Raw genomic sequence first — 12200 nt, forward strand, 5'->3', positions numbered from 1 at the left:
GTGTTTTCTAACATTGGGAGTAAAGAAAGCTACAAAATCCATCAGTATGGTAATATATTTTTCACCAGAGATGACAGGGAATAAGTTAGCAATTTTAGTAGCAGAAGACTAGAAACAAAAGTATTAACACTTTTGCCACTGCATGAAGTGTCAACTTTAAAATTTTTTAAAGAAAATCCAGGGTGCCATCATGCATCTACAAGCACTGGCAGCTTTGCTTCCTTTTCACACTGCACACTTCTTATTTCTGTTGCATGCTTGGCACCTCTAGCTAGAACTTGCATACAGTACTGAATACAAGCAAGTAAGGGGATAGCTTCTCTTGGCCTAATGTCAAAGGAAAGACTTCAGTCTTCTACCACTAAGTGTGATGTGTAGTACATGTTCAAAGCAGGATCACTTTATGCTACATGAGAAAGATACTGAGGGATCCCGGAGCAGTTCAGGTTTATGGCCAGAAACAGCACAAGGAACAAAGATGTTAATCCTGGGGTGGGACAGACTTGAGGATTCTGATGAGGTTCAGTTTCTAGATCTGGAAGTGAGTGTACAGATATTCTTTGATTATGTACAAATACTTGAAATTAGGCACATATAATCTGTATTCATGTCTATACTTAAGATAAATTTAAATAAAAAGCAGTCTAAATGTTAGGCATGCAGGGCAGCAGTCCCACTGAGAACGGAGACAGACACCAGGGAGTGCACCAACAGCACTTATTCTTCCCATCTCATAAAGCACTGCTGTCATGCCAGCCTCTGGCTAACACTAATCATGTGATTTTCCATTCTAAGACCATCAAACCTAAATGCCTGTATTCAACATGTTAGCAAGTTACCTTAGATCAGATTATGCCTAAATCATAGCAATTAAAGACTTAAATGATATTTTTAAAAAATCTGAGTTTAGGGCTGGAGAGAAGGCTCAGAGGTTAAGAGCACTGACTGTAATTCCAGAGGTCCTGAGCTCAATTCTCAGCAACCACAAGGTGGCTCACAACCATCTGTAATGAGACTTGATGCCCTCTTCTGGTGTGTCTGAAGACAGCTACAGTGTACTTATATATGATAAATAAATAAATTCCTTTTTAAAAAAACTCTGAAGCCGGGCAGTGGTGGTACATGCCTTTAATCCCAGCACCTGAGAGGCAGAGACAGCACGGATTTCTGAGTTCGAGGCCAGCCTGGTCTACAGAGTGAGTTCCAGGACAGCCTGGACTACACAGAGAAACCCTGTCTTGAAAAACCAAAAAAAAAAAAAAACCCTCTGAGTTTAACCATCCTTCAGCTTCTCTGTTCTTATCTGTTATAAACAAAATAGGCATTAAATAACACCAGTAAGTCATACTTATGAAACATTTCAGAAATTAATTAATTTGCAACTCAACTAAGCAGAGATGAATGATTTCCCTACACATTTATAAGGCATTTGATGATTAACATTTATACAGTACTAATTATTATTAATTAATATTAATTATTACTGCTAAGTTTATGTTAAAGGCCTATTTGAGGAATAAAAGGCACTTGGCTATCCAGGGTTACTGGGATTAAATAGAAATGTAACTTAGCAAGCCATCCTTATTTTTGCAGTAATCTAATGAGCAGCCTACACTTACTCTGACCATTCGCCTACATCACTTACCTAAAACTTCTCTTTCACCAGGCTGGGTCACTGCTGTCTTGGATAACTGCAACAAGCTGACAACTAGCTTCACCACAATGCCATCTTGTGGGTTATCTAGAAATAGTTTAGAGAAAAGTGCTTCAATTATCATAAGGACAACACATATTCATTTTACACCACTCCCCAAGCTAGCCCATTTTAAAAGGGTTTAAATCATAAACAGATTTAAAAAATACATGTGGAGAGAATTTGAACTTCTCCCTGAAATGCAGTCCAGGGAAATGATTAGCAAGATTTACCAGTCAGATAAAGAAATGTCTTGAACAAGTTGAACAGAAAAGTTAATATGTTAGCAAAATCAAAAATAACTAGAAACGTAAGAATCGTTCAACACAAAACCTGGAAGAGACCTTGCTTAGACTCTTCCCACACAGTATTCAGAATTTAGACCTGCACCATCCAGTGGCCTCTCTGTAATGACAGGAATACTAATGATGATGATGGTGGTGGTAAGCTAAGAAAAATTGACAAAAGAGGATTTGAGAAAGAAACAGAAAGAAAAAATTCATAATGTTAAAATTATTCCTCAAAGGGGGTTGTAGAGATGGCTCATCTGTTAAGAGCAATTGCTGCTCTTGCAGAGGATCCTGGTTCAGTTCCTAGTACCCCACACAGCAGCTCACAACCATCTGTTTACTCAAGTTCCAGGAGAATCGAACACCCTCTTACATGCACTCAACACCCTTTTATGTGCATGGCATTCATGTGGTACCCATAACATACATGTAAGTAAAACACCCATATATATAAAATAAATATTAAAGCAAACAAACTAGTACCCTGAGATGCTCTCACAAGATCTAGCATCTGATCTTTGTGTTGTTCCAATTGTCTTCGAAGATCCTTCAGTCCTTCAAGCCTGGTCAGCGGAAGTGGATTATAAGCACTTACAGAGAGAAAATGGTTTATTTCCTAAAAGACCAAATTAATTTAATATTAGCTGAGTATGTACTGGCTAACTGTGAAGAACGAAACAGTATAAGATAAGATAATAAGTACTGTCTATAGATGCTGACTCATAAACCCAATATAGAAGAACTAAGCCCTTTCCTCCACTTGAATTCTGACAATATTTTAAGGGCTTAAATTCCATGAGATTCTCTTATCTACATTAGATGTCAACATAATAGACCTTAAGACTGCAATAGCAAGCTGAATTGGATGGAAGTATTACAAATTTATTTATTTGGTAGTATAATTTATATTGTACACCTCAAATATATTAAATGTTTTCATATTAGTAATCTTAATTGAATGATTTTAAAATAACAACATTTAGAAAAATGTTATAGACATAACTAAAATTTATTTATTTATTTTCCCCTTTTCAGTACTTTTATTGTTGGACAGATATTTACAACGTTCCATTCATAGACCTAAAGACATAAAAATAGACCTTCTTTCAGCTTATAAAAGAAATACATAAGAACTTTTGACATACACACATCATGACCGTATGTACAAGAGACAATATTCTATTAAAGTTTTTGCTATATCTTCTTGTTTTCTTAAGAAGCTTTAGAATGGTTTCTATGCCCTTTGTACCACTGCACTATTCATAACATCTCGGGGCCGATTGTGTCCGGATGGGAAACTGAAGCAGAGGTGTCGGACAGTCACATTTTCTGGTCTCACTAAAATTTATAAAGATCAAAATCTTTAATATCATTTCTAATATAAACATTACTGATCCTCAAAGAAACAGCAATTTTGAGATATTGATGAACCATAGGACGTTATGCATGTTAAAATTAATACTGTTTTGTATCATATTCTCTGAATATTGAAATTTATCTTTGTCGTGAAACTTTGATATCTATACTTTAAATGTAATGCAAGAAGATGCAAAAAGATCTGCTTTGAGAGGCTGAAGAGATGGCCTAGTGATTAAAAGAGCTGGCCACTCCTGCTGGGGACCTACATTCAGTTCCCAGAACTCCTATCAGGTGGCTCAGTGGCCGGGGTTATGAAATCTTTTGGCTTCCCTGGGCACACGCACACATAAGGTATATACACGCAGATGCATACATTTAAAATATCTATGTACATTTTTAAAAGATTTGGATTGTATTTAAGAAGGTAAATCTCATATTAATTTTACTACAACAGAAAGTATTCTGTCCTTATTAGTGAAGCATTAACATTTTAAAATAATACTTTTACCTATGTTCTGTAATACAAAATTGTAAATAAAACCTTTATTACCTCTAAGAGTGAAAAAGGTCCTCCACTATATTTGATTTTCTGTTGAGTAAGACGCAGATCTTTGAAAACAACATGGTCAGGAAAAGGATCCAAAAGTTTAATTACAACAAAGAGGTTTTTATTGTCTTTGTTATCTATCACTAAGTACTTCAACAGGTCCAATACCTAAATAATTATCAAAAGAAGAAGTCTTAATTATATTCAAAGAGCCAAATCCCATTATGACTGACAAACAAACTTCTGCTACCTTATTCAGAAGACATGTCCTAACGGCATCTGTAGTACCCAGCTATTACAAGTCATGGCTTCAAACACTCTAAAATACTTACAGTGCTGTACAAGGAGGCCTAAGGAATTCAGTGTGAGTGAAATGTTTTATAGGAGATCTCACAGTGGGAACTGCTAGCTCTACTTCTGACTACATTTCAGTGTAACAGACGAAACGATCAGATTTATTAGATCAAAATCACCAAGGGATAGTAACTGATTTCAAAGACTAATTTGATAAAAATGTCTTCTTCACCATTCATCAAAAAGCATTTTCATTAAGGTAAACTTAAAACATTCAGTTCTAAGAGTATCTTTCATCTCAAATACTCCTTTGTAGATACATTGGGAAATTACCTGTTCTTGAACCTCCTGATAATCCACAAGGGGAATCAGTGTGCCAACAATAACATGAAGATGGTTTTCTAGGGCATCCTTACAGTAAGTTACAGCTGTATGACAAACTCGACTTAATAGGTCACAGCAAAGGGAAAAGCTACGCAACGACACATCTGTGAAATGAGAAGACCTAACAGGAAAAATAAATGAATGAATGAATGAATGAATAACAAGGCCTAAGAAACTACTCTGAAATAAATTTCAAGTCCTTTTTACCCAATGTCTCTAATTCTTATAGGGCTTGACAAAAAAAGTGACTTTCATATCTAATATCTCAATGGTAATAATCCAAAAAAGACAAAGGGTGTCTGAGAGATACATGATATAATTACTGCAAAAAAAAGAAAACTGACACGATCATTAAAAAATAAAATCCAGAATCACTGTACGCCAGCAAGCACTGAAGGACAGTGCTTTTCTTGTAAACAAAAGTCTTAGTCTTTCTTCATGCTCTCCACATCCCCAGTACTCCTGACATTCAAGTAACCTCTGAAGGGCTCTGTCCAAAAGCAGGCAAAGAGGGCCAGGCTTCATTGGATACACGCAGCAAGAAAATCACTGACAAAGCAGCTGCTTTGTAACAGCTGGTGTTCAGTAATAAATAATCATAATAAATAAAAAATAAGACAGAAAGGGGGGAAGAAAGAAAGGAAGGAGGGAGGAAGGGACAGGTGAAAAGGGATAAAGGTCAAACAAGGCTGGGGTGACGGCTCAGTGGGTAAGAGTGTTGACCCTGAAAGCCCAACAGCCTGAGTTCTAATCCAAAGCACCTATGTAAAGACCCAGGCATGCTTGTTCGTGTCCACGGCACAGGACTGGTGGGCCAGGAACTGATTGGCCAGCTAGACTAGCTGAAATGGCCAGATTCTCACTTAGAGACACTGGCTCAAGGAAATAAGGTGGCAGGAGATACAGGGCTACACAGTATGTCCCACTCTGGCCTCCATGTGCACTCCCAGATATATAACATGCATGAAGCGGCATTCAGAGTCAAACCTTAGGGAGAACCCGATTCCACACTTAATTACATTATGTAATGAAGTGGTAAGATTTTAGCAACAACATTTTAGACCATGTAAAGAAATAAAGCATGAACTATTAAAAGGAAGAAAACAGAAACACTTCCTAAAGAACTTCAGGCACTGGGGTTACTAAAAAAGGAATTCAAAATAATTTTAAAATTTAAAAGTTGAGGATAAGATAGAGGTTATCAAAGACCAGAGAGAAGGAATACGGGAGAATGGGGAAGATCTGCAGGCACTAAGTTACAGTTGGGGAAGGAGACATTGTAGTGTGCTACAGAAGTAGCTATAGAAAACAACTGTGTAGGTAAAAAAGCTACTAGAAAGGATTAATTTCACCTAACAAAATGATGAATGTTTTTTAAAATTTTCACTCATTGAAGACATACCAAAAAGAAAAAAAATCACAAGTCTTTGGAGCTAAGTAAAAAAAAAATTGACACAGCAAAATGGATTTGTGAGAAACTATGCAGAGAATACATATATGCCTGTAGTTCTTGTTATTTGGAAGGCCAAGCAAGAGAAATTCCTGAACCCAGGTGTTTGAAGGCAATGTGGACAACAGCAAGACCCCACTACTTTAAAATAATAATAATCAATAACAGGGAAAGAAAAAAAAAACAACTTAATTAGCAAACTTAAGTCAGTAATAAATAATGAAAAGGTTATCCAACAAAGAAAAGCCCAGGACCACATGACTTCATTAAAATAATACTGATTATTCTCAATTATGCAAAAAATTAAAGAGAGAATTTCTGTCAGTCCATTCCACTAGACCAGAATTAGCCAGATGCCAAAACCAGACAAGTACAACAACAAAACAACAACAACAAAAAACCCCACAGGCTAATATTCCTGACAAGCAAAGATACAAAAAAAACCCAAAACCAACCAACCAACCAACCAAACAAACAAAAACCAAACTATAAAAAGCAACATCACAACAAACTCAATATCACACTTAAAAATCAGGTGGGGTTCATCCCAGAAATGCCAGGTCGATTCAACATATACAAATCAACAAAAATGCTAAACCACACACCAACAGAATTTAAGGATAAAGGCTGTATTCATCTCAACAGCCAAAAAAAGGCATTTTAAAAAAATTTAACATCCCTTCATAGAAAAAATATCTGAAGAAAATAGGTATTTTAGGAATATACATCAACAAAATAAATGCTACACCTGAGACATTCACAGCTAACACTGTGGCCAGAGCAGAGCGCACGGCTTCTCTAACATTTTGAACAACACGTACTCCTTTCATCACTTCCATTTCAGGAGATTGAACGACCAAGCAGGAAGGAGAAACGGACTGTGTCCAAACTATTAAAAGTCAAATCATCACTCTATGCAGATAAACTTAAAGGTGCCAGAAAATGAAATAAAACCAAACAAACAAACAAACAAAAACCCAAATTATTAAAACTAATACACATATTCTGTAAGGAGGAGGTTATAAAATTAACATAAAAGAATCAACAGGATTTCTTCACACTAATAATAAATAAAATAATAATAAAAGAAAAAATCTCATTTATAATAGCTTCTCGAAATTTAGCCTAAACTGGTAAAATATCTACAAAACAAAAACAAAAAACATAAAATATTAATGAAATAAAGTAAAGAAAAAAGGGGAAAAAAATCTTTTCACGATTGAATTATTATTAAAATATAATAATATTTTATCACTCTACCCAAAGCAATCTATGTAATTTCTAAAGATACTAATGACTCCTTAGAGAACTAAAATAAATAAATTAACAAACCAACAAATAAATAAAATTTCTAAGACTCAAATAGAACCCACACACAAAAATCTCACCTAGCCAAAGCAAGAAAGACAGAAAGAGTATAATGGTCTTTTTGACAACAAACACAAAGTAGCTAAACTAGAATGAGATCGGCATGAACATGTACATACAGACCTATGAAACAGCACTGAGTATTCACATACAGCCCAGGATGTGGGAGGCAGACAGAGATCCTGGGAGCAGACTGGCTGGCTAGCCAGACCAGCTGTACTGGTGTGCTCTGTTTCCATCAGGAGACCGTGAATCAGTGAATGAGGTGAAAAGCAGTTAAGATTCCTGGTGTCAGTCAGCTTCAGGACTCCACATGCACTCATGTCCCCCACACACGTGCTTGCACACACACAAAAGACTGCTAATGCATATATAAGCACACGTAATATATTTCTTACCTTTTGTTGATATAGTGAATCAGAGTATAAATAACATCTCGAAGAACAAAGGCCCAAGCTCCTCCCAGGCCACTTTGTATATCTTTCAGTAGTAAACTAACAAATAGGTGATATATTTTAAGAATTCTGTGCTTTTTAAAGACATTATTTGTCTCAGCTGCTTGTTCACAAATGGCTAGAAGTATTTTCTGATAGGAATCCTGCAAAATAGGCACACATTGAGAAAAAAATTTTTAAAATAAAATATATTTGATTACAACCAACATAGTTTATACTTTATTCAAAGATCATTTAGATATGGGCTTGATATCACATGTAAAATGTTACATTAAAATTGTTAGAGCTCATTTTGTTTTTATTTTGATTTTTGTTGTTGTTGTTGTTGTTGTTTTTCCCCCACTCTTTCCAGATAAGGTTTCTCTGTGTATCCCTGGCTATACTGGAACTCACTTGTTTTTATTTTGATTTTTGTTGTTGTCGTTGGTTGCCCCCCACCCTCCCACTCTTTCCAGACATAAGGTTTCTTTGTGTATCCCTGGCTATACTGGAACTCACTTTGCAGAACAGACTGGCCCTGAACTCACGGACATCCAACTGCCTCTACCTCCCAAGTGCTGGGATTTAAGGAGTGTGCCAAACACCCGACCCAATTTTACTTTTTAAAAAGCTGTCAATTAGTTTTGAGAAAGTAAACTGAAACTCAATCCATTATGATGAAACAGTAAACATGTTCCCTGAGCTAATTATAAAGGCAGGGTCATAAAATCCTGGCCTAATATGTAATACATATTAGTTAAACACTGACTAAAATACCAAGATAGAACTTGTAAATTAAATGCTTTCCTTTTTAAATTAGTCAAGTAAAATTTCATGTTTTCCCTAACACCAAGACCTGGAAAGGGCTTTTCTTATAAATTACTGTATTAGTAATGCAATGTGTACTTACAGGGATTTTAGAAAGTATTTCTAGAATGCTTTTAAACTTGGTTTTATGACAGTTGCTGATGTAGGCGAATGTTGCCTTGATGACATGTGATGGGAAATATGGTGGATTGGGGGCAGGATCCAAATCCCTAAAGAAGTAGAAGAAAAGAAACATAATTATTAAAAAAAATAAAACTCCCAAGTTACAAAACTGGTTTTCTACTGAAAAACTATGGCTTTTTAAAATTATTTTTAAATCACAATAAAATGATTCACAAACATGAATTAGGCATCCTCCCCATGGACTTAATGTCAGATGATTTATTTAACATAAGTTGTTTATGTAACTTTTTATGAACTTAATGGCATCCCAGAGTTGGGCCTTAGTAAAACTTGCCTTCTGGTCTCATTTATGTCTATTGTGAGACCAACAGAATCTTAAGCCGGGCGATGCATTAGAGTAGTAACATCATTTAAAACGTAATTATAAAGTCTGAGCACTTTCTCAGTATTACTAAGTTATCTGCTTAGCATAGTCTGCATATTTAAACATTGAGTATCTTCAGCAGGGCAAAGCTGCACACATCTTTAATCCTAGTACTGGGGAGGCAGAAGTCGGCAGATCTCCTGAGTTTAGGGCCAGCTTGTTCTACAAGGAGAGTTCCAGGACAGCAGTGCTACATAGTGAAACCCTGTCACACAGAAACAAAATCTAAACAAAATATTTTGGGGACTGGAGAGATGGCTCAGCAGTTAAGAGCACTGACAGCTTTTCCAGAGGATCCAGGTTCAATTCCTAGCACCCACGTGGTGGCCAACAACCGCAACTCCAGTTCCAGGGCTGGGAGTGGGAAGTGGGGGGGTTTTAACATTCTCTTGTGGCTGCTGTGACCACTGTGTGCATACATACATGCAGGCAAAACACCCGTACATATAAAATAAAACATTTTTACATCGTTTTTAAAAACTGAGAAATTTCAAGTACCTTATGATCAAGCCCCATACCCCATCACCAATATTCATACACAACCCAACCGATTTCACATCTAAATTAAACTGGACAGCTAGGAATACCACAAAGAAAAGGAGGCAGAGAAAGGCAAGGTGTGAGGAGGGAAGGGAGCCAATCATGAAATACATTAAGAAAAACAGTCTCAAAAGGCATCAGGTAGCTCGATGCTGAAGTACCATGAGAGAGTGAAGAGATGAGATGTCAGCTGGAAAGAGCAGCTGCAGCACAAGGCCACAGTGAAGGAGACAGGAAGTCAGTGACAGCTAGTGCTCTAAGTATGAGATGGGCATACCCTGAGAAATCACAGAGGGTGGTGCTTTGACTGGCCTCCGAGTCACCTGTTTCATGCAGTGTCATAAGCAACTCCACCACAATCTCTGGCAAATTACTAATGAATACTTGATCAATCTGTAAGGACCAAAAATTAAAATAGATTAAACATGTTTGTATCTGTGACTTTCACAACAGCACAAAGGGTATGTATTGATCTCTTACTTTATAATTTAAAATAAAAGATATCCAAGTGCAAGTTCTGCAAAGAAAACCACACTTCAACCTTCCTATTTTTCATAATCATTTGAACTGACTGGATTTAGCATTAAATTCCTCCAACTAGAATTCCTCCAACTGGAAGTTCTCCAGGTAGCAAAGTTCCAGAATTTGCATTTTATCTTTTATTTGTTCACTAGATCTTTTTTTTTTTGAAACCAGAACATTTATTTTATGAATGTTTGAAATCCTCAAGATGAACTGGATGCTGCAACAGCTGCTCTCTTGGGTTTAGGCGTTGTTCCTTCACGGAATCCATGTCTGAATCTGCGGTAGACAATCTTTAGGTGCCTCATCCGACCAGTCCCGGTAGTGTTTCGCCTCTTAGCCTTGGCACTCCAGTTATACTTTCTCTTGCGCTTGGCAGGGTAGCCACATTTGCCAAAGGTTGGCTTCTGAAGGTGGTAGGCCTTGGAGCCACAGCGGCGGCACAGCGTGTGCGTCTTATTGCGACGCTTTCCAAAGGATGACGTTCCTTTCGTCATCTTGCTTCTACCAGCAAGGCCAAAGAGACCGGAAGAGTTGTTCACTAGATCTTTAAAGATCTTAACTATTAAAAAATTCTTTGTGACTGGCACCAATCTCTTTAGGTGCCTTGTATACTTCTCTGGATACTGGAAGCCAGTATCACCTTTCATTAGTAGTCATTAAAATGACTTCTCTCTAAGAGGCAGATTTCTTACCAATCTGCTTCTGCTACAGGTAGCCTCACGAAGGGCAGAAAGTCTTTAGGTCTGCCAGGGTATATCCAGGATCCCCAACTCTGAGGCTGTATGGGTGAGCTGCCAACCAAGGGATATGAACTCAAGCTGTCATGCTTTTTTAAACTTTAAAGGCTTACTTCTTTTGCCAGCACATAAAGGTAGACAAAAACTGAAGCCATACCTGTTTTCCTAGGAAGTCTTCACCTTTAAGAGTATCATAGACCTTGGTAGCAGTCTCTCTCTTCTGTGATACGCTGCTGTCTCCTGTGCCCTCGTAGGCGAAGTAAGGAAGGATGTGTACAAGAATCTTTGGAAAGCAGTCCATCAGTAGGCTTTTCCAGCACTTTTGAATCTGACTAGCAATGGACTTCACCTCGTCAAAATGGCTTCTAATTACCAAATGTGGAATCAAAATCTTGTAACAAGATCTGAAAATGTTAAGTTTAAGATTTTGGTTATAACAAATTTCAAGGTAAAATTTTACATCAAAACAGCAAAGTGCTTTAACAGTCAGTGTTTAAAACATGAATTTAGATCTTTAAATATTCTTTTTACATTTTTATTTATTTATTTAAAGTTTTATGAATAAGGTGTTTTGCCTGCATATATGTCTATGCACTGCTGTGCATGTCTGGTGCCTCTGAAAGACATAAGAGGGCACTGGCTCCCTTGGAACAAAAGTTAGAAATATGATATGGGTGCTGGAAATTGAACCTGGGTTCGCTAGAAGAGAAGTCAGTGCTCTTAACTGCTGAGCCATTGCTCCAGCCCCCTAGATCATTAAATACTCTTATTCTCATTTTGTAAGTGGAGAAGTTAAAGTAAAATATAAATAATCACACTTTAAAAAAAGCATAACTTTATTCTTCCTCCCCTTTTTCTGAGACTGTCATTCTGTAGTCCAGACTAGCCTGGAAAATACTATATAATCTATGCTGACTTCTAAATTGTGGTAATCCTCCTGCCTCTGCCTCTCAAGTTCAGGAATTACAGCATGTACTACCATACCCAGCTAAGGAATTTTATGTTTTACACCTAATCAACTTATATAATATTGTAAGATCAAAGGTAAAAGCAATTTACAGATTGAAAGAACAAATATAAGTTATTGCAAAAAAGAATGGGTGAGCCGGGCAGTGGTGGGGCATGCCTTTAATCCCAGCACTTGGGAGGCAGAGGCAGATGGATTTCTGAGTTTGAGGCCAGCCTGGACTACAGAGTGAGTTCC

The 12200-nt window shown here is 37.0% G+C and overlaps 1 protein-coding gene and 1 pseudogene across 2 annotated transcripts in view; both read right to left on the minus strand.

The window, feature by feature from the left end:
- Positions 1-12200, minus strand: part of Atm (ATM serine/threonine kinase) — a 103625-nt gene that overhangs the window by 49883 nt on the left and 41542 nt on the right. The window contains exons 26-33 of the mRNA XM_031344960.1: positions 11154-11400; positions 10012-10127; positions 8730-8856; positions 7784-7983; positions 4517-4688; positions 3893-4057; positions 2467-2599; positions 1646-1741 (exon numbers count right to left, since the gene is read on the minus strand). Of these exons, the coding sequence (XP_031200820.1) occupies positions 1646-1741; positions 2467-2599; positions 3893-4057; positions 4517-4688; positions 7784-7983; positions 8730-8856; positions 10012-10127; positions 11154-11400 (1256 nt within the window). The remainder of the gene's footprint in view (positions 1-1645; positions 1742-2466; positions 2600-3892; positions 4058-4516; positions 4689-7783; positions 7984-8729; positions 8857-10011; positions 10128-11153; positions 11401-12200) is intronic.
- LOC116073226 lies at positions 10412-10785 on the minus strand (annotated as a pseudogene). Its single transcript, XR_004111732.1, has one exon. The product of XR_004111732.1 is annotated as a 60S ribosomal protein L37 pseudogene (transcript).

Source organism: Mastomys coucha, unplaced genomic scaffold (genome assembly GCF_008632895.1).
Source record: "Mastomys coucha isolate ucsf_1 unplaced genomic scaffold, UCSF_Mcou_1 pScaffold23, whole genome shotgun sequence".
Classification (NCBI taxonomy): Eukaryota; Metazoa; Chordata; class Mammalia; order Rodentia; family Muridae; genus Mastomys; species Mastomys coucha.